This window comes from Pseudophryne corroboree, chromosome 6 (genome assembly GCF_028390025.1).
Source record: "Pseudophryne corroboree isolate aPseCor3 chromosome 6, aPseCor3.hap2, whole genome shotgun sequence".
Lineage (NCBI taxonomy): Eukaryota > Metazoa > Chordata > Amphibia > Anura > Myobatrachidae > Pseudophryne > Pseudophryne corroboree.
Genome location: NC_086449.1, coordinates 304,822,616 through 304,846,227, shown reverse-complemented (window position 1 = coordinate 304,846,227; position 23,612 = coordinate 304,822,616). Strand labels below are relative to the sequence as shown.

The 23,612-nt window shown below is 41.7% G+C and overlaps 1 protein-coding gene across 10 annotated transcripts in view; it reads right to left on the bottom strand.

Annotated features, from left to right (window-relative positions):
• LOC134932110 (bone morphogenetic protein 7-like) overlaps positions 1 to 23,612 on the bottom strand; it is a 277,636-nt gene that overhangs the window by 180,244 nt on the left and 73,780 nt on the right. For 5 of the 10 annotated variants that reach the window (XM_063926196.1, XM_063926203.1, XM_063926194.1 and 2 more), the window contains one exon: positions 13,754 to 13,893. The exons of 4 other annotated variants lie outside the window; for them this stretch is intronic. In XM_063926196.1, the coding sequence (XP_063782266.1) occupies positions 13,754 to 13,858 (105 nt within the window). In that variant the 5' untranslated portion in view covers positions 13,859 to 13,893. Of the gene's footprint in view, positions 1 to 13,753; positions 13,894 to 23,612 lie in introns of those variants that run through there. One more of the 10 variants, XM_063926200.1, reaches the window with a different exon arrangement.

Here is a 23,612-nt window from a genome sequence, read left to right as displayed (position 1 = left end):
GAAAACCTGTCTCTTACATAATGACCCATAATCTTGCAGTAAAACACACAGAAATACATGCTACTAAATTCTCAAAACATAAGACTAATACATTCAAACCTATTTAAGTTATACCTTACAATAATATATATATACACACACTCTTAACTGGTTAAAATCACATTGGGTAATAAATCATATTATTTAATTTACATAATTTGTTCTAACTTTGGTACCTACTAAATTATATTGTTATGTAATGGTCTATATGGCAACACCTCTGCATGTGCTGGAAGGAGCACCCACAGTCCAGTTTCTGATATTCAAATTGAAGATTTCACTGTTGAAGTACACAAGGATGAGGATATGGGTGTTGCTGGCTCTGATGAGAAAGTTGACGATGAGGATTCTGATGGTGATGTGGTTTGTTTAAATCAGGCACCCGGGGAGACACCTGTTGTTCGTGGGATGAATAAACCCATTGTGATGCCTGGGCAAAATACCAATAAAGCTACCTATTCAGTGTGGAATTATTTCTCCACAAATCCGGACAACAGGTGTCAAGCCGTGTGTTGCCTCTGTTAATCTGTATTAAGTAGGGGTAAGGACGTTAACCACCTAGGAACATTCTCCCTTATAAGTCACCTGCTGCGCATTCATCAGAACTCAGTGTCAAGTTGTGAAACTTTGGGTAAGAGCGTAAGAAGTCCACTGACACCTAAATCACTTCTTCCTCTTGTGCTCAAGCTCCTGCAAGCCACACCACCAACTCCCTCAATGTCAACTTCGTCCTCAGTGAGGAATGTCCGTAGTCCTGTAGGCAATGTCACTGCCAAGACTGAGGGGTCCTCTTCTAACCGGGATTCCTCCAGAGGATCCTTGAGTGGTACGACTACTGCTGCAGTCCTTTGTGAGGAAGATAAAATATGACAGCAGTCATCCTGTTGCAAAGCGCATAACTGAGACCTTGACAGCTATGTTGGTGTTAGACGTGTGTCTGGTATTCGCCACTAGTTCAGTGGGACTTAGAGAATTGTTTGAGGTAGTGTGTCCCTGGTACTAAATCCCATCTAAGTTCCACTTCACTAGGCAGGTGATACCGATAATGTACAGAGACGTCAGAAAAAGTGTCATCAGTGTCCTAAAAAATGCAGTTGTACCCACTGTCCACTTAACCGCGGACATGTGGAACAGGGCAGACTAAGGACTACATGACTGACAGCCCACTGGGTAGATGTATTGCCTCCCGCAGCAACAACAGCAGTGGCACCAGTAGCAGCATCTTGCAAATGCCAACTTGTTCCTGGGTAGGCTACGCTTTATATCACCACTTTCCGTAAGAGGCACAACACTGACAACCTCTTACAGAAACTGAGGGACATCATCGCACAATGGTTTACCCCAATTAGACTATCCTGGGGATTTGGGATATCAGACAACGCCACCAATATTGTGCGTGCAATTACAAATTCCAGCATGTCCCATGTTTTGCACATAAAATTAATTTGGTGGTGCAGAATTTTTTGAAAAATGACGGGTGTGCAGGGGATGCTGTCGGTGGCTCGAAAAATTGCGGGCCACTTTCGGTATTCAGCCACCGTGTGCCAAAGACTGGAGTGCCATCAAAACACTCCTGAACCTGCCCTGCCATCACCTGAAGCAAGAGGTGGTAACAAGGTGGAATTCAACACTCTATATGCTTCAGAGGATGGAGGAGCAGCAAAAGGCCATTCAAGTCTATACATCTACTAAAAATGCAAAGGAGGGGGAATGCACCTGACATCAACAGCTCATCCTTCATTTTCTCCTGCAACTGGGGCTGCGAGGAAAAGGATAAGATTTCCCAGCCCACCCGCTGGCAGTGATGCATGGCAGTCAGGAGCGAGTGCTGACATCTGTTCCAGACCAAAGGAGCTGCCAACAATTACTGACATGTCTGTCACTGCATATGATGCAGTGACCATTGAAAGAATGGTGGAGGTTTAGATCGGTGACAGCATCCAAGTAGCCATGTCAAACAGTCTGTATGTATACTGGCAGGAAAAAGAGGCAATTTGGATGCCCTTGCACAAACTGGCTTTATTTTACCCAAGTTGCCCCCTTCCCCTCCAGTGTGTATGCCAAAAGAGTTTTTAGTGCAGCCGGTAACCTTGTCAGCGATCAGGGTAGGAGGTTACGTCCACAAAATGTGGAGAAGATGAGGTTCATCAAAATGAATTATAAATTCCTCCGAGTAGACCTTTACCAGCAATTGCCTCCAGAAAGTACACAGGGAGCTGTGATGGTGGATTCCAGTGGGGACAAATTAATACTCTGTGAGGAGGAAAATGTACACACTGAAAGGGGTTAGGAATTGGAGGATGAGATGTGGTCGACATCTGGACTCTGTAGAGCCAGTTTGTGCAAGGAGAGACTGATTGCTTCTTTTCTGGTGGGGGCCCAAACATAGTAACATATTAACATAGTATCTAAGGTTGAAAAAAGACAATTGTCCATCGAGTTCAACCTATTTGTGGTCTCCTATGCACGATTATTTTGTATAAAATTTTGACTGAAGTTGATGACTGCCGCTACGTTTTACCCCTCTTTTTTATAATAACCATAGTGCGTGACTATGCCCCGTAACCCTGAATATCCTTATCCATTAGAAATTTATCTAACCCATTCTTAAAGGTGTTGACTGAGTTGGCCATTACAACTCCCTCAGGCAGGGAATTCCAAACACGTATCGTCCTTACCGTAAAAAAGCCTTTACGCTGTATTGTGCGGAATCTCCTCTCCTCTAACCTGAGCGAGTGTCCACGAGTTCTCTGTGTTGATCTAACCAAAAACAGGTCCTGCGCAAGATCTGTATATTGTCCCCTTATAAATTTGTAAATGTTGATCATGTCCTCTCTTAATCTCCTCTTTTCCAGTGTAAACATGCCTAGTCTTGCAAGCCTTTCCTCGTATTCCAGCATCTCCATACCCTTAATTAGTTTGGTCGCCCGCCTCTGAACCTTTTCTAGCTCCAGGATATCTTTTTTGTAGTAAGGTGCCCAGAATTGTACACCATATTCAATGTGTGGCCTCACAAGTGATTTATATAACAGGAGTATAATACTCTCGTCCCTAGCATCAATTCCCCGTTTTATGCATGCTAATATCTTATTAGCCTTCTTTGCAGCAGTCCTACTTTGGGTACTACTGCTTAGTTTGTTATCTATGAGGACACCCAAGTCCTTTTCCAGTACAGAATCCCCTAATTTTACCCTATTTAGTAGGTAGGTGCTATTTTTGTTCTTGTTACCACAGTACATTACCTTACACTTGTCTGTATTGAAGCGCATTCTCCATTTCGCTGCCCAAGCTTCTAATTTAACTAAGTCGTTCTGAAGCGACTCGGCATCCCCCTCCGCATTTATAACTTTACACAATTTGGTATCATCTGCAAAAATTTACACCATGCTCTCTAGACCTTCTGTTAGGTCGTTAATGAAAATATTGAACAATAGCGGTCCTAATACTGAGCCTTGCGGCACACCACTTAGCACTTCAGTCCAATTTGAAAAAGATCCATAACCACAACGCGCTGCTCCCTATTATCTAACCAGTTTTTGACCCAAGTGCATATTGTGCTTTCTAGCCCTGTTTCTTGTAGCTTGTAGATAAGTCTCATGTGTGGTACAGTGTCGAATGCTTTGGCAAAATCTAAAAAGATTACATCCACCTCTTTACCCTGAACTAGGTTTGCGCTTACTGTTTCATAAAAGCCAAGTAAGTTGGTTTGACAGGATCTATCCTTCATAAACCCATGTTGATTCCTTTTAATGACCTTATTGACTTCAAGGAACTTCTGAATACTATCTCTTAGAATACCTTCCAATACTTTCCCCACTATAGCTGTAAGACTAACTGGTCTATAATTACCTGGTTCAGCTCTACTTCCCTTTTTGAATATAGGCACTACTTCCGCTATACGCCAGTCTTTGGGAACCATACCCGATATTACTGAATCCTTAAAGATCAAAAATAGCGATTTTGTTCAGAGTGAAGCTCCATTAGAACCCTTGGGTGAATACCATCGGGACCTGGTGACTTATTAATCTTTAAATGTTTTAATCGGTCACAGACTACTTCCTCGCTTAAATAAGTACCTATCAGTGGGATATTCTCATTATTGAGATTATGTGTTAGTCCCTGAATTGGGTCCTCTCTAGTAAATACTGTTGAAAAAAACTCATTTAGTGTGTCCGCTATGTCATTATCATTTTTGCTTAAGACTACCAACTTGTCTTTTAAAAGGCCTATACTCTCCTTCTTTAATCTCTTGCTATTCATGTATTTAAATAATTTTTGGGGATTCGCTTTGCTTTCCTTTGCTACTAGTTTTTCAGTTTCTACTTTAGCTGCTCTTATTTCCTTTTTGCATATTTTGTTACATTCCTTATAGTGCTGAAATGACTCTGCTTCCCCGTCAGATTTGTATTTTTTAAATGCTCGCCTTTTCTTGCCCATAAATTCCTTTAATCTTTTTGTTAAGCCACATCGGTTTATGATTTTTATTCCTTTTTTTGCTGCTCGTAGGAATAAATTTGAGAGTATCTTTAGCTAGCAGGAATTTTAGTACCTCCCATTCCTCCGTAGTATTTTTTCCTAAAAACAAACCTTCCCATTCAATATCCATGAAAAATACCCTCATCTTTTCAAAATTTGCTTTGCTAAAGTTTAGAGTCCTAGTTGAGCCAGTATAGGGCTGTTTATGAAAACTGATATTGAATGTGACCATATTGTGGTCGCTGTTTCCTATGGGTTCCCCTACTATAATACCTGATACCAAATCCCCATTGTTTGTTAATACCAGGTCTAAGATTGCAATGTACCTAGTTGGTTCCTCAATTAGTTGAACTAAGTAGTTATCATTAAGTGTGTTTAAAAACATATTGCCCCTAGCAGTATCACATGAATCATTTTTCTAGTTTATCTCTGGATAGTTAAAATCTCCCATCACTACTTTGTCTCCTACTCCTGCTGCTCTTTCAATTTGCTTTAGTAACAATTCCTCATCAGATACCAGGCGGCCTATAGCATACACCCAATACTAACTTTTTTATTCCTTTTTACCCGCATGCAATTTCTACCCTTAATATCTCGACAGTGTCTACAGTCCCCTCCTGAATCTCTTCCCGTATATCAGGTTTTAAAAACGGCTTTATGTAAAGACACACCCCTCCACCCTTTTTATTTATTCTGTCTCTACTAAACAGTGTATAGCCCTCTAGATTGACTGTCCAATCATGAGATTCGTCCCACCAAGTTTCAGTAATGCCTATAATATCATACGGTTTGCTTGCTGCAAGTATTTCTAGTTTGCCCTTTTTACCAGTAATGCTCCTAGCATTTACATACATACAACTAAGATAAGTATTTTCCCTTGCGTTGGGGACATCTTTCACCTTATGTAGCAATGATGACCTGCAATCGTCATTGGTTAGTGCTTTGGTAAAATCTCTTTTAGTACCCATGTTAGGAACCTTACCGCCTGCTCTTACCCTTCCCCCAACTTCTCCCCCATTTTGTTTACTACCGCCATCCCCACTAATCTCACTGCATGACCCGTAGTTTCTACCTAAACCCTCCCCCCAGGCTTCTAGTTTAAAATCTCCTCCAACCTTCTAACCATCCTTCCCCCCAGCACCGCTGCCCCCTCCTCAGTCAGGTGAAATCCGTCATGACAAAAAAGATGGCACCTGACTGAGAAGTCCGCCCAGTGTTCCAGGAACACAAACCCCTCTTTCCTGCACCAATCCCTAACCCACACATTTACCTCCCTAATCTCCCTCTGCCTCCCTGGACTAGTGTGTGGCACGGGTAATATTTCGGAGAATATTACCTTAGATGTCCTTGCCTTAAGTTTCTTTCCTAGGTCCCTATAGTCTTTCTTAAGGACATCCCACCTTCGGCTAACTTTGTCATTGGTGCCAACGTGCACCAAGACCGCCGGGTCTTTCCCAGCACCTCCAAACAATCTATCTACCCGGTCCGCGATGTGCCGTACCCGAGCACCAGGGAGACAACAGACTGTACAGCGATCATGGTCCCGGTAGCAGATTGCCCTATCTGCCTTCCTGATGATAGAATCCCCTACCACCACCATCTGACTAGGTACCTCACTATCTTTTATCCCAACTGCGCCAGAGGGACTGCTCCTTTGGATGCCAGAGGGAGTAGTCTCCTCCGGAACTGTCATTTCTTCACTATCATCCTCAGATTCCCCGTCCAGTCGTGCAAATTTGTTTGGGTTTGATAGTTCGGAGAGGTCGAGCCTCCCCCTCTTTTTCTTCCTTCTAACTGTGACCCAGCTGGCTACCTGATCATCATCCTCTTCTAAAGTGACCCCTCCCACAACTCCTCCACCATTCTGTCTAAACTTCGCTCGAGATTGTGAATCTCCCTCAGCCGCGTAACGGTTTGCTCTAGATCAGCTACCTGGGCTTCCAGGGCAACCGTTCGCACACACCTCGTGCAGATGTAATCACACTGGGCCGGTAGCTCCAGGTGTGCATACATCTTGCATGACATGCACTGAGTGAGGTCCCCAATCACAGCCCCTCCCATATTGTTTGTAAGGTCTAACTCCCTATTACTCTCAAAGAAAAAGAAGCAAAAAGAAAAAGAAGACGACAAAAACAATCTGGGCAAACACTCACTTATACAATAATTAAGCTGGCTTAAACTTTTCTATCTTTGGGGTCATTCCGAGTTGTTCGCTCATTGACGATTTTCGCAACAGAGCGATTAAGGCAAAAATGTGCATGCGCATGGTACGCAGCGCATGCGCTAAGTATTTTAGCACAAACTTAGTAGATTTACTCTCGTCCGAACTAAGAATTTTCATCGTTGAAGTGATCGGAGTGTGATTGACAGGAAGTGGGTGTTTCTGGGCGGAAACTGACCATTTTCTGGGAGAGTGCGGAAAAACGCAGGCGTGCCAGGATAAAACGCGGGAGCGTCTGGAGAAATGGGGGAGTGGCTGGCCGAATGCAGGGCGTGTTTGTGACGTCAAACCAGGAACGAAACGGGCTGAGCTGATCGCACTGTAGGAGTAAGTCTCGAGCTACTCAGAAACTGCTAAGAATTTTCTATTCGCAATCTTGCTAATCTTTCGTTCGCTATTCTGCTAACCTAAGATGCACTCCCAGAGTGCGGCGGCCTAGCGTGTGCAATGCTGCTAAAATCTGCTAGCGAGCGAACAACTCGGAATGAGGGCCCTTGTGTGGTTCTTGGTCCTTCGCTTTTATGCAGCCATAGTACTCCAGTGCCCCCTCTGAGTGGGACCTCTCCTGCGGCACCGATACTCCACTTAGCAGTTGCAGTTGTTCCAGCTCACTGCACCTCCTTTTCACTTGGCTTCCAGCTCCTGCTTTTTTCTGTATTCTAACTCACCTTCTGCTGATTCCAACTCACATACACTTACAAATCCAAGCAACACTTTAAAATACAAGCCCTTACAATGAGCAAGCTCCAATGAGTCTAATCACTGATTATATAGGCTCAGCCAGCTGCTTTAGTCAGCCCCTCCTCCTCCTGATTACTCACCAACAAACCAGTTATTTCAGCCACAGTCATATGGAAGATCCTATCGCTGAAATGATTGGTTTGTTAAAGTGTGCATGTCCTGTTTATGCAACATAAGGGTGGGTGGGAGGGCCCAAGGACAATTCCATCTTGCACCTCTTTTTCTTCTTTGCATCATGTGCTGTTTGGGGACTAGTTTTTTTAAAGTGCCATCCTGTCCGACACTGCCATATAACTCCAGGGGTACTGCCGTATAAGTCCAGGGGTACTGCTGTATAAGTCTAGTCCAGTGGTGGTGTCCTGTGCTGTATATTATTTACTCCAAATAAAAGGGTTATATACATTACTTAGATTATTATCCAAATAATTTGTACAGGGTTTGCCATGTGTGGTGTAGGGGTACGCTCGCCTGTGCGGCATATTATTATAATAGCTTCAAATAAAAGGGTTATTATCCAAATTAATTTTACAGGCTTTACTGTTTGTGTGGTTGATTTGGGGGTACTCTATCCTGTGCCACCAATACTGTGCGTGTATTACATCTTGTCAAATTACAGCACGTCCCATGTTGTTTGTGCAGCACACTTGTGTCACTTAGCTACCTGATTGCACCGCTTTTTCTTCTTTACATCATCATCTGCTGTTTGGGGCTTTTTTTTTTTAAATCTGCCATCCTGTCTACCACGGCAGTGCCACTCCTAGATGGGCCAGGTGTTTGTGCCGCACACTTGTTTCGCTTCGCTTAGTCATACAGCCACCTCGGTGCAACTTTTAGGCCTAAAAACAATACTGTGAGGTGTTCAGAATAGACTGGAAATAAATGTTATTGGGGTTAATAATACCGTAGAATCAAAATTACCCCCAAATTCTGTGATTTTAGCCGTTTTTATGTTTTTTTCAGAAATCATCAAAAACCAAAACACGAAAGGGTGGTTTTGGCAAAACCAACCCAAAACCAAAACACGAGCGGGGAATTAGAACCAAAACAGAAAAAGTGCCCGCCGCACATCTCTAGATTTTATACAATGCTGTCCAAGTTCAGAAGCTGGACAGCATATATAGGGCTGAAGAGTCCAATGGAGCTCAGTATCAGTACATTGCCTGTTTCATATTTATAAAAATAGTTAGTGCCTTAAAATGTGCAGAAATAGATCACATTACAGTTTGTGCCCACCAGAAATTGGGTTAGCGTATTTCACTTAGAGTCATTGAAGCATGCTATTTTATCAGGGGTTTCCCAAAATTTCACATGCAACTGTAAGCGGACAGAGCTTTACCACACAATCTGCAATTCATCCTTCGAAACACTCTGTGCTGCTGTAAATATTCTGATATTCTTAATGGCTATTATTATTAGTATTATCAACACACTGTTCTTTCACCTACTTTCAACACAAGCAAGAAATGAAGACTAAAATAAAACAAATTGCTCAGACCCTCCCCAAACACTCCTTAATAATAGAAGAGGGCTTTAACAAACACAACTCTAGGCTATGCAGAGGGGTTCCGGTATGAATGGTCGACAATGTTAAGGTCGACAGTCATTAGGTCGACCACTATTGGTCGACATGGACATTGTTGACATGGAGAAATGGTAGACACATGAAAATGGTCGACACATGAAAGGTCAACACATGAAAAGGTCAACATGGATTTTTTAACTGTTTTTGGTGTCATTTTTTCCATAACATGACCAGGAACCCCAATTAGTGTACCACGTCCCCTTGCATGGCTCGCTTTGCTCGCCATGCTGCGGGCAAGGTGCCTTGCACTGCTACCACTGCGCTCGGTACAGGTTACTATTCCCAATCATGGTCCACGTGGATGATAAAGTATGAGAAAGTTAAAAATCTTTTTTTTAAAGCCATGTTGACCTTTTCATGTGTCGACTTTCCATACGTCGACCATTTTTATATCGACCATTTGACCATGTTGATCATGTCAATGTCGACCAATAGTGGTCGACCTTAACATTGTCGAATGGATACCATGCAGAGGTGGACACAAGTTTAAACACTCCTGTTTCAATGCCTACTGTATCTTTTGTACCACCCGTAGCTGATTAGGACTTCTATCAAACAAACCAGACATATAGTGGGCAGTAGCATTGCAGGGTGCATATTGGTGTATTTATTCATTTTTTCTGTGCGCAGTTTGGGAGTAACACACCCCCTTGTGCATACAGCTGCAAGGACCAATCCTGTAAGATGACCAAGGTACAGTATCATTTATTGTTACTGCACCTGTACTGGGACACCCAGGAACCTGGCCTTGTGTGCACCAGGGTTACTTAAAGAAAGTGGTAAAAAGATCAACTCCCCCATAGATCCATCCCAAGTTCAAAGTCACAATATAAATTATTCATTAAAATCTTCATAATACCGTCTTACTGAAAGGAAACTATTACTTTTATAATAATCGTCCACTGGAAACATCTCAGTATACAAAATTAGCTATTTGAAGGTCTAGCACAATATTAGCAATTTTCTTTGGCTGTTTATTGAAGAATAGAATTAAACGTCTCGCTACATAAATGCAATTTAATATTGTTTATTACCAAAGCTAAGCTCTAATATTAATGAAACATAGTAGTACACAATGCTTTCTACTTTGAGTTCTACTGTAAGGCTCTCCAACTTTATGAGCTCAATTCATATAATAAGCAAATGTTTATGGTTGTATACTTTTCATGGGAGATTAAATTTTACTGTTGCAAACAAAACCGAAATATTTGCATTGAGATGACTTTCAAAGATACTTATTGGCAGTACACAGTAAATGGTAATAGCCTTTATGACATTGCTATAAGACAAATATTATTCTGCATTGATTTCTGACTAAGATAATGAATTCAACAAGATGTCCAGGGTAACCATAATAAAAGCTAAGTGGTCTTTAATTACTTTTCTTAATTTATTTTCAAGACCCCTTTGCTCAAATAAATATTCACCCACAAGTGCATTTCAACCCTATATAATACACAGTATAAATACTGCCAATTAGATTTCTTTTGCCGATACTATAGATAGCAAACTTGTGAGCAGAGCCCTCTTGACCAAGTTTATGTCGAAAGAGGAGTGCACTATTGCACAGACTGCAGTCTTCCTGTTCTCCAGGAAAATGTCATGCAATATCCCATGATGGCCATCAATATCTCTACTGAGCATGTGCGAGAGCCATCTTGAGACCGTGTAAAACTGTATAGTGTTACATGGTGGGAGATAGAAGTCTCCTGCTTAGCTTATATGAGAGACCTGGTTAAAACCTGCATATAAAGCTGTTCCAGCATCCTTGCATTGCTACCTGTTTGCAGCATACAATCACTTGCTGGGGAGCGGTGTGAAACACCACTTCGCTCCGTCAACAGTGCACATGTAACAGCGAGTATGGCTGTACCTGCTATCTATCAATAACACCACTGGTTAAGAAACTGGACTTTTCATAGTTTGACTTATCCGCTGATGTGTGCCTATACAAAACTGCAATATCAACACTAGAGATGAGAGGGTCTGGTTCTCAGAGAACCAGACCAACCCGAATTTCACAATCCGAGCCAGGATCCGAGTCCAGCATGGGTTTTCCCACTTACAAAACAAGGCAAAACATCATCCTCCCACTGTCAGATTCTTGCAGGTTTTGGATTCTATAAAAGGTCCCCAGTGACTGTGTTATCTATCAAGGGGATGATACTGCTTAGGGGTCCTCTCTCCATGCTGTGTCCATCCAGGGGTGCTCTGTCAAACTAAGGGTGCGACCCCAGTGTAAAAAGTCTAAAATACAGTTGTAATAAAAAAGAAAAAAAAAAAAAAAAAGGATTGCAATATATACACTGCTCAAAAACATAAAAGGGAACACTAAAATAACACATCCTAGATCTGAATGAAATGAAATATTCTTATTAAATACTTTGTTCTTTACATAGTTGAATGTGCGGACAACAAAATCACACAAAAATTATCAATAGAAATCAAATTTATTAACCCATGGAGGTCTGGATTTGGAGTCACACTCAAAATTAAAGTGGAAAAACACACTACAGGCTGATCCAACTTTGATGTAATGTCCTTAAAACAAGTCAAAATGAGGCTCAGTAGTGTGTGTGGCCTCCACATGCCTGTATGACCTTCCTACAACCCACACAAGTGGCTCAGGTAGTGCAGCTCATCCAGGATGGCACATCAATGCGAGCTGTGGCAAGGAGGTTTGCTGTGTCTGTCAGCGTAGTGCCCAGAGCATGGAGGCGCTACCAGGAGACAGGCCAGTACATCAGGAGATGTAGAGGAGGCCGTAGGAGGGCAACAACCCAGCAGCAGAACTGCTACCTCCGCCTTTGTGCAAGGAGGAACAGGAGGAGCACTGCCAGAGCCCTGCAAAATGACCTCCAGCACAACCACCACCTGTGGACGTCGGGCCCTCATACCACCCTCATGGAGTCTGTTTCTGATCGTTTGTGTAGACACATGCACATTTGTGGCTTGCTGGAGGTCATTTTGCAGGGCTCTGACAGTGCTCCTCCTTGCACAAAGGCGGAGGTAGCGGTCCTGCTGCTGGGTTGTTGCCCTTCTATGGCCTCCTCCACGTCTCCTGGTAGCGCCTCCCTACTCTGGACACTACGCTGACAGACACAGCAAACCTTCTTACCACAGCTTGCATTGATGTGCCATCCTGGATGAGCTGCACTACCTGAGCCACTTGTGTGGGTTGAAGACTCCGTCTCATGCTACCACTAGAGTGAAAGCACCGCCAGCTTTCAAAAGTGACAAAAACATCAGCCAGAAAGCATAGGAGCTGAGAAGTGGTCTGTGGTCCCCACCTGCAGAACAACTCCTTTATTGGGGGTATCTTGCCAATTGCCTATAATTTCCACCTGTTGTCTATTCCATTTGCACAACATCACGTGAAATTGATTGTCAATCAGTGTTGCTTCCTAAGTGGACAGTTTGATTTCACAGAAGTGCGATTGACTTGGAGTTAGTGTGTGTTGTTTAAGTGTTCCCTTTATTTTTTCGATTATATATATATATATATATATATATATATATATATATATATATATATATATATATATATATAGAGAGATGTATACATACACACACACACACACACACACACACATACATTCCCTGTTGCAAGGCAGATTACTGAGCCCATAACTATCAACTATGCTAGTGCTAGACGTGCGTCCAGTATCCGCTATTAGTGCAGTGGGACTGCAGTGCCAACCCTAGATGGGCCAGGTGTTTGTGCCGCACACTTGTGTTGCTTATCTTAGTCATACAGCAACCTTGGTGCACCTCTTTTTCATCTTTGCATCATATGCTGTTTGGGACATGGTTTTTTAAAGTGCCATCCTGTCTGACACTGCTGTATAAGTTCAGGCGTACTGATGTATTAGTCCACCAATTGCAGAATTTTTGAAAAATGACAGGGGCGTGCCGGAGATCCCGTCAGTGGACTGAAAAATTGCGGGCCACTTTCGACATTCAGCCACTGCATGCTGCTTCTAGATGGGCCAGGTGTTTATGTCACTTAGCTTAGTCATACAGCAACCTCGGTGCACTTCTTTTTCTTCTTTGCATCAGGTGCTGTTTGGGGCCTATTTTTTAAATCTGCCATTCTGTCTGACACTGCAATGCCACTCCTAGATGGGCGAGGTGTTTGTGCCGCACACTTGTGTCGTTTAGCTTAGTCATACCGCCACCTCGGTGCAACCTTTGGGCCTAAAAACAATATTGTGAGGTGTTCAGAATAGACTGGAAATGAATGTTATTGAGGTTAATAATACCGTAGGATCAAAATTACCCCCAAATTCTGTGATTTTAGCCGTTTTTTGTTTTTTTTAAAAAATCATCCAGATCCAAAATACAAAAGGATGATTTTGGCTAAACCAATCCAAAACATGAGCAGGGAATTAGAACCAAAACACGAAAAGTGCCCGCCGCACATCTGTTTTTTTAATATATATATATATATGAGAAATATGTCTGGCACTCCCCCGTAGGCTAATTGAGCAAGGCTCACACTCCGGTGCCCTCCCGAACAGACCTGGCAGTCTGTATATCTATTGCATTGGGAAGAAGAGGCGGCACTCTGGAGATTCTGGTAAAGCAGTAAACTCTGTCAGGTGAGACTTTATCAACGTTTCGGGGTGCAAGCCCCCGTCTTCAGGACACACAGTGATAAAACAAGTGAAAAACAGACATTTAAATACACTTACCAGGCGCGCTTCCAGCCGTCCTCTCCACGCCGCTGCCCGGCTTCCGGACTCAGCGCTTCCGGTCAGGTGACCCCGGTCCGTGACGCGAGCTCCCAGTGCCGTCATGCAGGGGGCGGGGGAGGCCGTTGCTATGGTGCGTGCTGTAAATACATAATACAGACAAACATAATCATGCAGTTTATAAGACAGAACAGGTAATCTAATGCCTGCCTGAAACATATCTAAAACCTGTGGAAGAACTAAGCTGCAATATGCCTAGTTCCAAGTGAAAAATATAAACATAAAAACATTTACATACAACAATGAATGCATAAAACTTAGCAGTTGGCTTCACCTTGTGAGACCGAAAACATGGCATGCAAACAAAAAAAGGCTATTGTAAACAACTATACATGTGTTCAATGCTTGTTATATCTCAATACTTAATAATCACGGAGGGGGGCTGTGAAAAGATGACCTGTCACTGAAATCTGTCTTCATAACTATGCTTATTAAATTAACCCCGGGTTTAAGCAAAACTGCTCATGCCCAGAGTTTCGTTAAGTCCTCTAGGCCTCAATGTGTCTAGTGCAATTATCCATCGAGTTTCCAATTGCAGGAGGCATTTCGATCTATCGCCTCCCCTGATGGAGAAAGGCACCTGATCCACAATGCGGTACCTCAATGTTGCAAGCGAGTGTTTAGCTGTGGCAAAATGCCGTGCCACTGGTTGTTCACTAGTTCCTGACATTAGAGCTGCCCTAATGGCAGATCTGTGTTGTGTCATCCTCACTTTAAACGTGCACTCAGTCTTGCCCACGTAGTGTAACCCACATGGGCAAGACAAGAGATATATAACAAATTTGGAGTTACACGTGTATGCATCCTTCAATTTAATGTTCCTGCCCGAGTACGGGTGTTTAAATGAATCCCCCGGGACCAGGAAATTGCATGTGGTACAGCCACACCTATAACATCCCTTTCTGGAGGCGGAGGGAGAGGATCAAAAACAGACAAAAAGCCACCGTAAGGAATGCGCAGCTAATCTTTAATTTATCCTCCAAACCACTATCTCCTGAAGCCATAGGGGTATTGAGTAAGGGATTGTCATACGTCCCGACTCATATCCCTGATGAGACACAATGGAAAATTGACAACTACCGGCTGCAAAGGAAATTAGAATTACAAGAATATTATGGCAAAAATCCACAGGCCGCCGACAGCATGGACAATTCACTTTCCACCCAGGTTCTAAGGAAGATTAAGCCCAAGTCGAGTTTTGAACCTGTATCGGTAAACCCCTCCATTAAAACCTTTTCACGGATGCTTGAGGGTACTTTGGTAGAAGAACAGGGCAGGACTCGGTCTAATTTAACCAAAGATGAAAAGCTGGCCTTGAGGGAGTTAAGTACACGGGATGATATAGTAATTCGCGGAGCGGATAAGGGAGGGGCAATCGTGGTGATGGACAAAGACCAATACTTGATGGAATGCACAAGACTATTAAGTGACACTTCAACATATGCATGCTTGTCCAGGGATCCCACTCAACAATTTCAAAAGGAGTTGGACATTCTGTTGACTGAAGCAGTTAGTCAAGGCATCATATCTAACACAGTGTTTAGGGCACTGTCTAAACCTCACCCAGTAGTTCTGCTATTCTACATCATCCCCAAGATACATAAAGATGCACACAACCCCCCTGGCAGACCCATTATTTCTGCCCGGGGGTCTTTGTGTGAGGCTATATCCATTTACCTAGATGCCTTTTTACAGCCATGCATTCAACATACACATACCCACCTCAAGGACACCTTGACTCGGATCGGCACTCACCCTCTGCTTTTAATGGTGCTCCGGTGCCATCTGGAGGAAGTCTACAAACAGTTTTCCGATAGGACAATCAGCGGCACTCGGAGGCTGTGGATATCAGGTTAAAAGTGCAAGTGCTTTTATTCCATAACGGCAGAGAAAATGGTGATCACCATTTTCTCTGCCGTTATGGAATAAAAGCACTTGCACTTTTAACCTGATATCCACAGCCTCCGAGTGCCGCTGATTGTCCTATCGGAAAACTGTTTATATATATATATATATATATATATATATCTATCTCAAAATCCATTGTAGCTGGCGATACTAGTACTTCTGTGAGCTATTTGGGTGTTACTATAATTTGCATGAAAACCGGATGTATTATTCTGCAGGTGTCTTCTAGACACATTTTCATCGTGCACAATGCTACATTCACAATTTGCTTGATAGATTGGAGACTTCTCTTGTAGCACCTTCTGAATATGTGTGTAAATCAATTAACAAATGTGAGTTGGTGAAATATTTCTTAAATCCTATCCTGAATCAGCAGTATGGCCGTTTTACATAGTCTTGGATTAAAAAAGGTGGGACTTTCGAAAGTTAATGAGCTCTAGGTTTATATTAGTGCTACTCAATACGGTAAATAGTTTTCCTTATCTTCATATGCACCAAGGACCTTATTCAGCATTGAACACAATGCTGCAAAAACGCAGATTGGCCTATTATTGACCATATGGGCATGCGCTGCAATGCGAATGCATGTGCGCGGTGGTCAAAATGTGATCTCATTCTAATTGACAGTGGCGGCCGGGTGGGTTGGTCATTGCCAGATCGTTTCGGTATCCAGGGGGACATCTGCAAAGCCTAGGTCAGCGATGCAATCGCAATGCTGGGTGGTACTTCGCATGCTAGGCGGCCCCCAGCATACGATCGTACAGAGTAGTAGATTCTGCTACTCAACCTGAATAGGGTCCAAAATCCAGTAGTTATGTGTCATGAACATTTCACGTTAGTAGGCTGAATTAGCATTCTGTATAAAAGGTGGTCATTCCGAGTTGTTCGCTCGCTAGCTACTTTTAACAGCAATGCAAACGCAAAGCCGCCGCCCTCTGGGAGTGTATCTTAGCATAGCAGAATTGCTAATGAAAGATTAGCAATTCTGCTATTAAGTATTTCCTTGCAGTTTCGGAGTAGCTCCAGACCTACTCCTAGATTGCGAGCACCTCAGTCCGTTTAGTTCCTGGTTTGACATCACAAACACGCCCAGCGTCCGGCCAGCCACTCCCCCATTTCTCCAGCCACTCCTGCGTTTTCTGCTGCCACGCCTGCGTTTTTTTAGCACACTCTCGGAAAACACTCAGTTACCAACCAGAAACACCTACTTCCTGTCAATCATTCTCCGATCAACAGAGCGACTAAAAAGCTTTGTTCGCCCGTGAGTAAAATAGCATAGTTTTGTGTAAAATTGCTTAGCGCGTGCGCCATGCGGTGCATACGCATGCACAGAACTGCCGGATTTTAGCCTATTAGCAATTCTGTTAAAAATAACAGCGAGCGAACAACTCGGAATGGCCACCAAAATTCAATAATATTGAAGCTATACAAAAATACAAGGAGCTCCTTTTTTAAACCAGAGAATGACAGTTGAAAATTTAGATTTGACTTGCAGCCTGTACTACACTCCATATTCTGTGCATTGTCACATGCCCTGAAAAATTAAACTTACAAATAGGGATACATTTGTGTTATACTGTTACTACCTTGAGGCGTTATTATGCAGCAATTAAATTAATGGATCACAGAGAAAAAAAAATAGGAAAGATGGAAAATTGTAACATATGAATCATGCAATGCATCAAATTACAACTTGGTACATCTGTAAATGCCAAATACAAATAAATGCCTTGTACTTCTATAAAAGCCAAAGTGCCACAATTCAATGATAACTTGTGTATTAATGTATAAATATTTAGAAGTCTGAAACCCAGACTGAACATTCTGTAACATGTTATGCAGTCCATATATCTACAGCCCCAATTCCACATCCTGCCAATCCGATAATCTGCATTGGCTATCCATTGGTGAATCAGGGGTACTCAACATGTTAAAATTCACAGACTTTCCTATCCCAACCAAGCAAGCCAACAGCAGAATGGAGAACTGCAGAAATCAGTCACAGATGGCAAAGGAAAGACAAAAGGCAGTTCTTTAAACAAAGTTCTTTAAAATGAAAATCCAACAAATAGTTTAAAATTAGATTATGCCCAAATTCAATTAAGTTGAGATGGTTCTATAGTATAAGGTCTTTGTAATGACAATAAAGCCCTACTGCATCTTTCCACAAAGTAGTCTCAGCTAGTGAAGGTCCTATAACCTTGAAGGCCGTATCCATTCTTCAACCCTCATCAGTTCTCTGGTAAAGATTTTGGAAAAAAACTGGGTGGAGGGGTCAATGTATTTATTATTGCACAATGGAGGGTACCCAAGGACATTAGTAGTAATGTACTGGTTTTGGCACATGTTGCCTAAAGATTCCTTGAAAAAAAAAGTTTAACCACATATTATGTATTTGGTCCCTTTGCTTTGTTATTCATCATATGACTTGAAATGGGATGAGACAACATTAGTAGCACTGCATAGGGCAAAGTTATATGGTGAAAGACTTTACTGAGAACACAGGTCATAATTGCTAGCATCATAATCATGTTAACTGGGTGAAGAGAAACAGTGACTTGTAGAGGAATTTACATAACCTTGCTCCTGGCATCATGGCACCTAGCTACACCTCTGTTGTAGAGGATATCACATGTTACAATAATTTGTTATGTATGCAGGTTTCACTATATATCTGTTTTTTCTCTTTCACTGAAGTATTTATAAGTCACTAGATTGGTTTTAAAATCCTGTCCAAAACGGCAAATCATGTTATGTTTAAGCTCTGCACAGAGTGAACTGCATCATTCATAAACCCCTTGGCAAAGTAACAGGAAAATATTAAATTGTAAACAGCTAGCTGGCATTATTATTTAGCTTTTACAAAAGTGCAATTATTGGCAAAAAAAAATGTAATATGCAAAATAAAACTTTATTGCCGCATTTTAATCAATTCATTCATAAAAGGCCCATTACTTTTCTGATTGCATGGTTATATATTAGTGCTGCATCACTACAAATAGTAGTCAGTCTACAATATAAAAGACGTCATCCTGTGAACAATGAGGTACAGTAAAAAAAATACTGTATATATTATACACACACACACACACACACACACACACACACACAAGAATGTGTTGTGCTTTGGTGGGTAAGTTAGATAAATTTTTTGGGCACTACCCCCCCCCACACACACACACACCATGCAGGGAGCGCTTACCCCCAGAAGACGACCGCGGAGAATCGGACTTAAAAACTCCAGCATTGCAGCGTGCTACCCCATGTCCTGTCCTAGGCGGCTCTCACAGATGCATTACTGGGAGGAGGCGTGGTCATGCTGAGCCTGTTGAGACACCACCACCTCCTTCCTGTAATACCTCGGAGTCCGAAGAGCTGGCTTGACAGGACACGGGGCAGCATGCTGCGACGCTGGAGTTTTCAAGTCAGTCTCCGCGGTGATCTGGGGTAAGCGATCCCCCTCCCCATGCCTGCACCTCTGACATATTTGGAAGGGGGGGTATGCTGCCGCCTCCATTCCAACACACACTATATATATATATATATATATATATATTTTTTTTTATTTATTTTTATTTATTTATATTATACACACACTTAAGTCCAGGGTCTGGCCCTCCATATATTCCAAAAGTTGAACTGCAGCTGGTACCCTCACAGAGATGTGAATATGGAAACAGAAGGTGCGGCACTCAGCTTATGCAGCAGCAAACGTTTGTTGAGTGCTTTATTTCATGCTGAGTGCCGCACCTTCTGTATATTATATATATATATATATCCAATAATTTTATTCATAGTTTAAATGTATTATTTATAAAATATTTTAGAAGTCTCTCTAGAATTGTCAGAGTATATGAACCGTAAAGTTAAACTACAATTTCAGTGCTAACCTGCCATTCCACTATAAATTTAATTTAAAAAAATAATTTTATATCAAGTATTTCCTAGTCTCAAACTGATTTTTGTTGTTCAAAATCTCAAACATCCCTGCCAAAATTTGTACCGAAAATACTGTGGTACATAAGTGAATTTTTTTTCTTGTTTAAAATCTCAAACTTCCCTCTCAAACTTGTAATTTAATTTCCCATTGTATGTACTGTACCATGGCATTTTAATATAAAAGCTATAAAGAAAAATCTAAAGTTAACTGAATTACATTCCTTATTCTGAGGAAACCGCTGAGATTGTTCTAAGATGGAGAAATGCGTTATTTGAACACTGGATGCTTTGAGAGAGGCAATTGCAAAGAGCGCTGTGACGTACCTGAAAATAAACCTCCACTCTAAATGGCCACTTGGGACCAGCAAAACACTTCACCATAATTGGAAAAAAGTTCAGCAGCAGTGCAATATTCTGAGACCCTGGCCTGTGAGTATTGAAGAGGTCATAAAGGGACCACAGCTGCCTCATTATAAGGATTTTCTGTGATTTTCATACTACAAATTAGCATCAATTAAAGTGTACACTATAAATACTATATTTTATATGTGGACTCACAAACTTTTACTGTGAAACTAATGCAGGATCCCCAACATTTGGATAAATACAGCCAGCCACAATCTTTAAAGCTAGAGATATTTGTGTTTTTATACTGTAATTTTTTAATGGTATTTAAAGTCTGTTTTATTGAACATGAATCTAACAAAATTAAAACATATAGTAAAATGTTAAAATGCATCAACTGAGCAAGCGCTTTCTTTTTTTCTCTGCAGTGGTTGGTGTCCATACAGAATTATTTTACATTTATCTAAAGGGGGTTTAAAATGACCTCTAATTGGAAGCCGCAGCAGAATTGATTTGTCAAAATTATCTTCATCATTGTTGGTATAACCAGCGATTTTTAGGCTTGGGGAGATTTATAATATACATTTTACCTTTTTGTTCACTTCATTTATTTTGCATATTTTAAAACTGCCACCACATGGCAGATTGCCAATTGATCTATTGAAATACTTTTTAGGATGTAAATAAATTGTACAAGGTCATTGAGCACTCCACATTGCAGGATGTACTTTCGCACTCCTCTGTGTGTCTACGGTCATGATTTTATATAGTGAGACACATTGCATAATATCACTATAAAATGTGATGGCAAATAATGGTAGCACAGTTAAAATGCATTCTGCGACTCCTGTGGGAGATGGGTCACAAGATTGAAATCCCATTCCTATCTCAGTTACACCCTTTAAACTTTTAGCTTGGCAAGCTCAGAAAAGTTGAAACGCCAAATAAATTCAATGCAGCATTTCATTGCTAAACCGCTGGGACCTTTCAATCATATCCGCAGTCATATAGAAACTGCAGGACCTGGAAATTAGAAATCAATGAGCAGCTTGTTGGGAGGTGTTAGAATTTGGTTTTAAAAAATCTACAAAACAGTGAAACACAAGAGAACATGCTGCAGAGAACAATGACAGACTGAGCCATACACTGTGGGGTTTTCACTGATGAAGCCATAATAGATATTTCTAGTTAAGTCAAGACCTTTTATCACATTTAGACAGACTCTAAAGAAAGTACACTCATATCTGAGAATGGGAGTGGTTCCCTGCTGGCAAAGTCTTTCTTTCTTTTCTTATACTCTCAGCGTGATTTCAGCTTGCTGGCGTGTGATGCACCACTAGAGATTTGTGACACCATCAGTGAGGAAAATTGAAGGGACATTAAAATTAAAACTTATGGCGCCATGTATATCAAGCTGAAAAAAAAAAAAATAGAAATGAACAAAGCGTTTAAGAAAAATGGGTTATTTGGTTTTTAAAATTCTACTGCAAAGTCGAGCTGAGAGAGAATACTGCAGAGAAACGATGACAGGCTGTGAGCTGGAACACTATGTGGAGTTCTGGTATGGAGATGGTCGACAGAATAGGTCAACAAGCTGTTTGATACAGTACAGTCATTAACTACAAATTATAGCTTGAATACAAAAATGTTACCCCCTATTGCATAACACTTCATAAAATTCAAAAAAATAAAACCATGTAGAAAGGTTTCTAAAAGAGGACCACAGACTGCACTGTGGGAAATGCACATTTATTTGCTTTCCTCAGTTGTAAATATTGTGTTGCTAGTAAATACATTATGTTACTGTATATCTAGCAATTGCAATACACTATTTAGTACTCCGAAAAGGAAGGGTTAACAGCACTAACAATATTCAGGAAAAAAAATAATAATTGGTGAATCAAATTGAATAAAACTAGAGATGTGCAGCGGGCACTTTTCGTGTTTTGTGTTTTGGTTCTTGTCCCATCCTTGTGTTTTAGATCTGGATTGGTTTTGCCAAAACCACCCTTTTCGTGTTTTGGTTTTGGATCTGGATGAGTTTTGAAAAACAAAACAAAACATAAAAACACCTAAAATCACAGAATTTTGGGGTAATTTTAATCCGACGGTATTACTAACCTCAATAACATTCATTTCCAGTCTATTCTGACCACCTCACAATTAGGGATGTGTACCGGACATTTTTCGGGTTTTGGTTTTGGATTCGGCTCCGCGGCTGTGTTTTGGATACGGACGCATTTTGGCAAAACCTCCCTTAAGAATTTTTGTCGGATTCGGGTGTGTTTTGAATTTGGGTGTTTTTTTTTTCAAAAAACCCTCAAAAACAGCTTAAATCATATAATTTGGAGGTAATTTTGATCCTATAGTTTAATTAACCTCAATAACCACAATTTCCACTCATTTCCAATCTATTCTGAACACCTCACAATATTACTTTTAGTCCTAAAATTTGCACCAAGGTCGTTGGATGACTAAGCTAAGTGACCCAAGTGGGTGGCACAAACACCTGGCCCATCTAGGAGTGGCACTGCAGTGTCAGACAGAATGGCACTTAAAAAAATTGGCCCCAAACATCACATGATGCAAAGATAAATGAATTAAAAAAAAAAAAAAAGAGGTGCACGATGGAATTGTCTTGGGCCCTCCCACCCACCCTTATGTTGTATAAACAGGACACTGTTAAACACTTTAACAAACCCATAATTTCAGCGACAGGGTCTGCCACACGACTGTGGCTGAAATGACTGGTTGGTTTGGGCCCCCAACAAAAAAGAAGCAATCAATCTCTCCTTGCACAAACTGGCTCTACAGAGGCAAGATGTCCACCTCCTCCTCATCGTCCGATTCCTCACCCCTTTCACTGTGTACATCCCCCTCCTCACAGAGTATTAATTCGTCCCCACTGGAAAGGAATCCACCATCACAGGTCTCTGTGTACTTTCTCGAGGCAATTGCTGGTAAATGTCTCCATGGGGGAATTGATTATAATTCATTTTGATGAACATCATCTTCTCCACATTTTCTGGAAGTAACCTCCTACGCCGATCGCTGACAAGGTTACCGGCTGCACTAAACACTCTTTTGGAGTACACACTGGAGGGGGGGCAACTTAGGTAAAATAAAGCCAGTTTGTGCAAGGGCCTCCAAATTGCCTCTTTTTCCTGCCAGTATACGTACGGACTGTCTGACATGCCTACAGTGATGCGGTCACTCATATAATCCTCCACCATTCTTTCAATGGTGACAGAATCATATGCAGTGACAGTAGACATGTCAGTAATCTTTGGCAGGTACTTCAGTCCGGACCAGATGTCAGCTATCGCTCCTGACTGCCATGCATCACTGCCAGTGGGTGGTTTTGGAAATTTTATCCTTTTCCTGGCAGCTCCAGTGGCGTGAGAAAATGAAGGAGGAGCTGTTGGCGGGTCACGTTCCGCTTGACTTGACAAGTGTCTCACCAGCAGGTCTTTGAACATCTGCAGACTTGTGTCTGCCGGAAGGAGAGATACAACGTAGGCTTTAAACCTAGGATCGAGCACGGTGCCAAAATGTAATGCTCCAATTTCAGCAGATTGACCACCCGTGAATCCTGGTTAAGCGAATG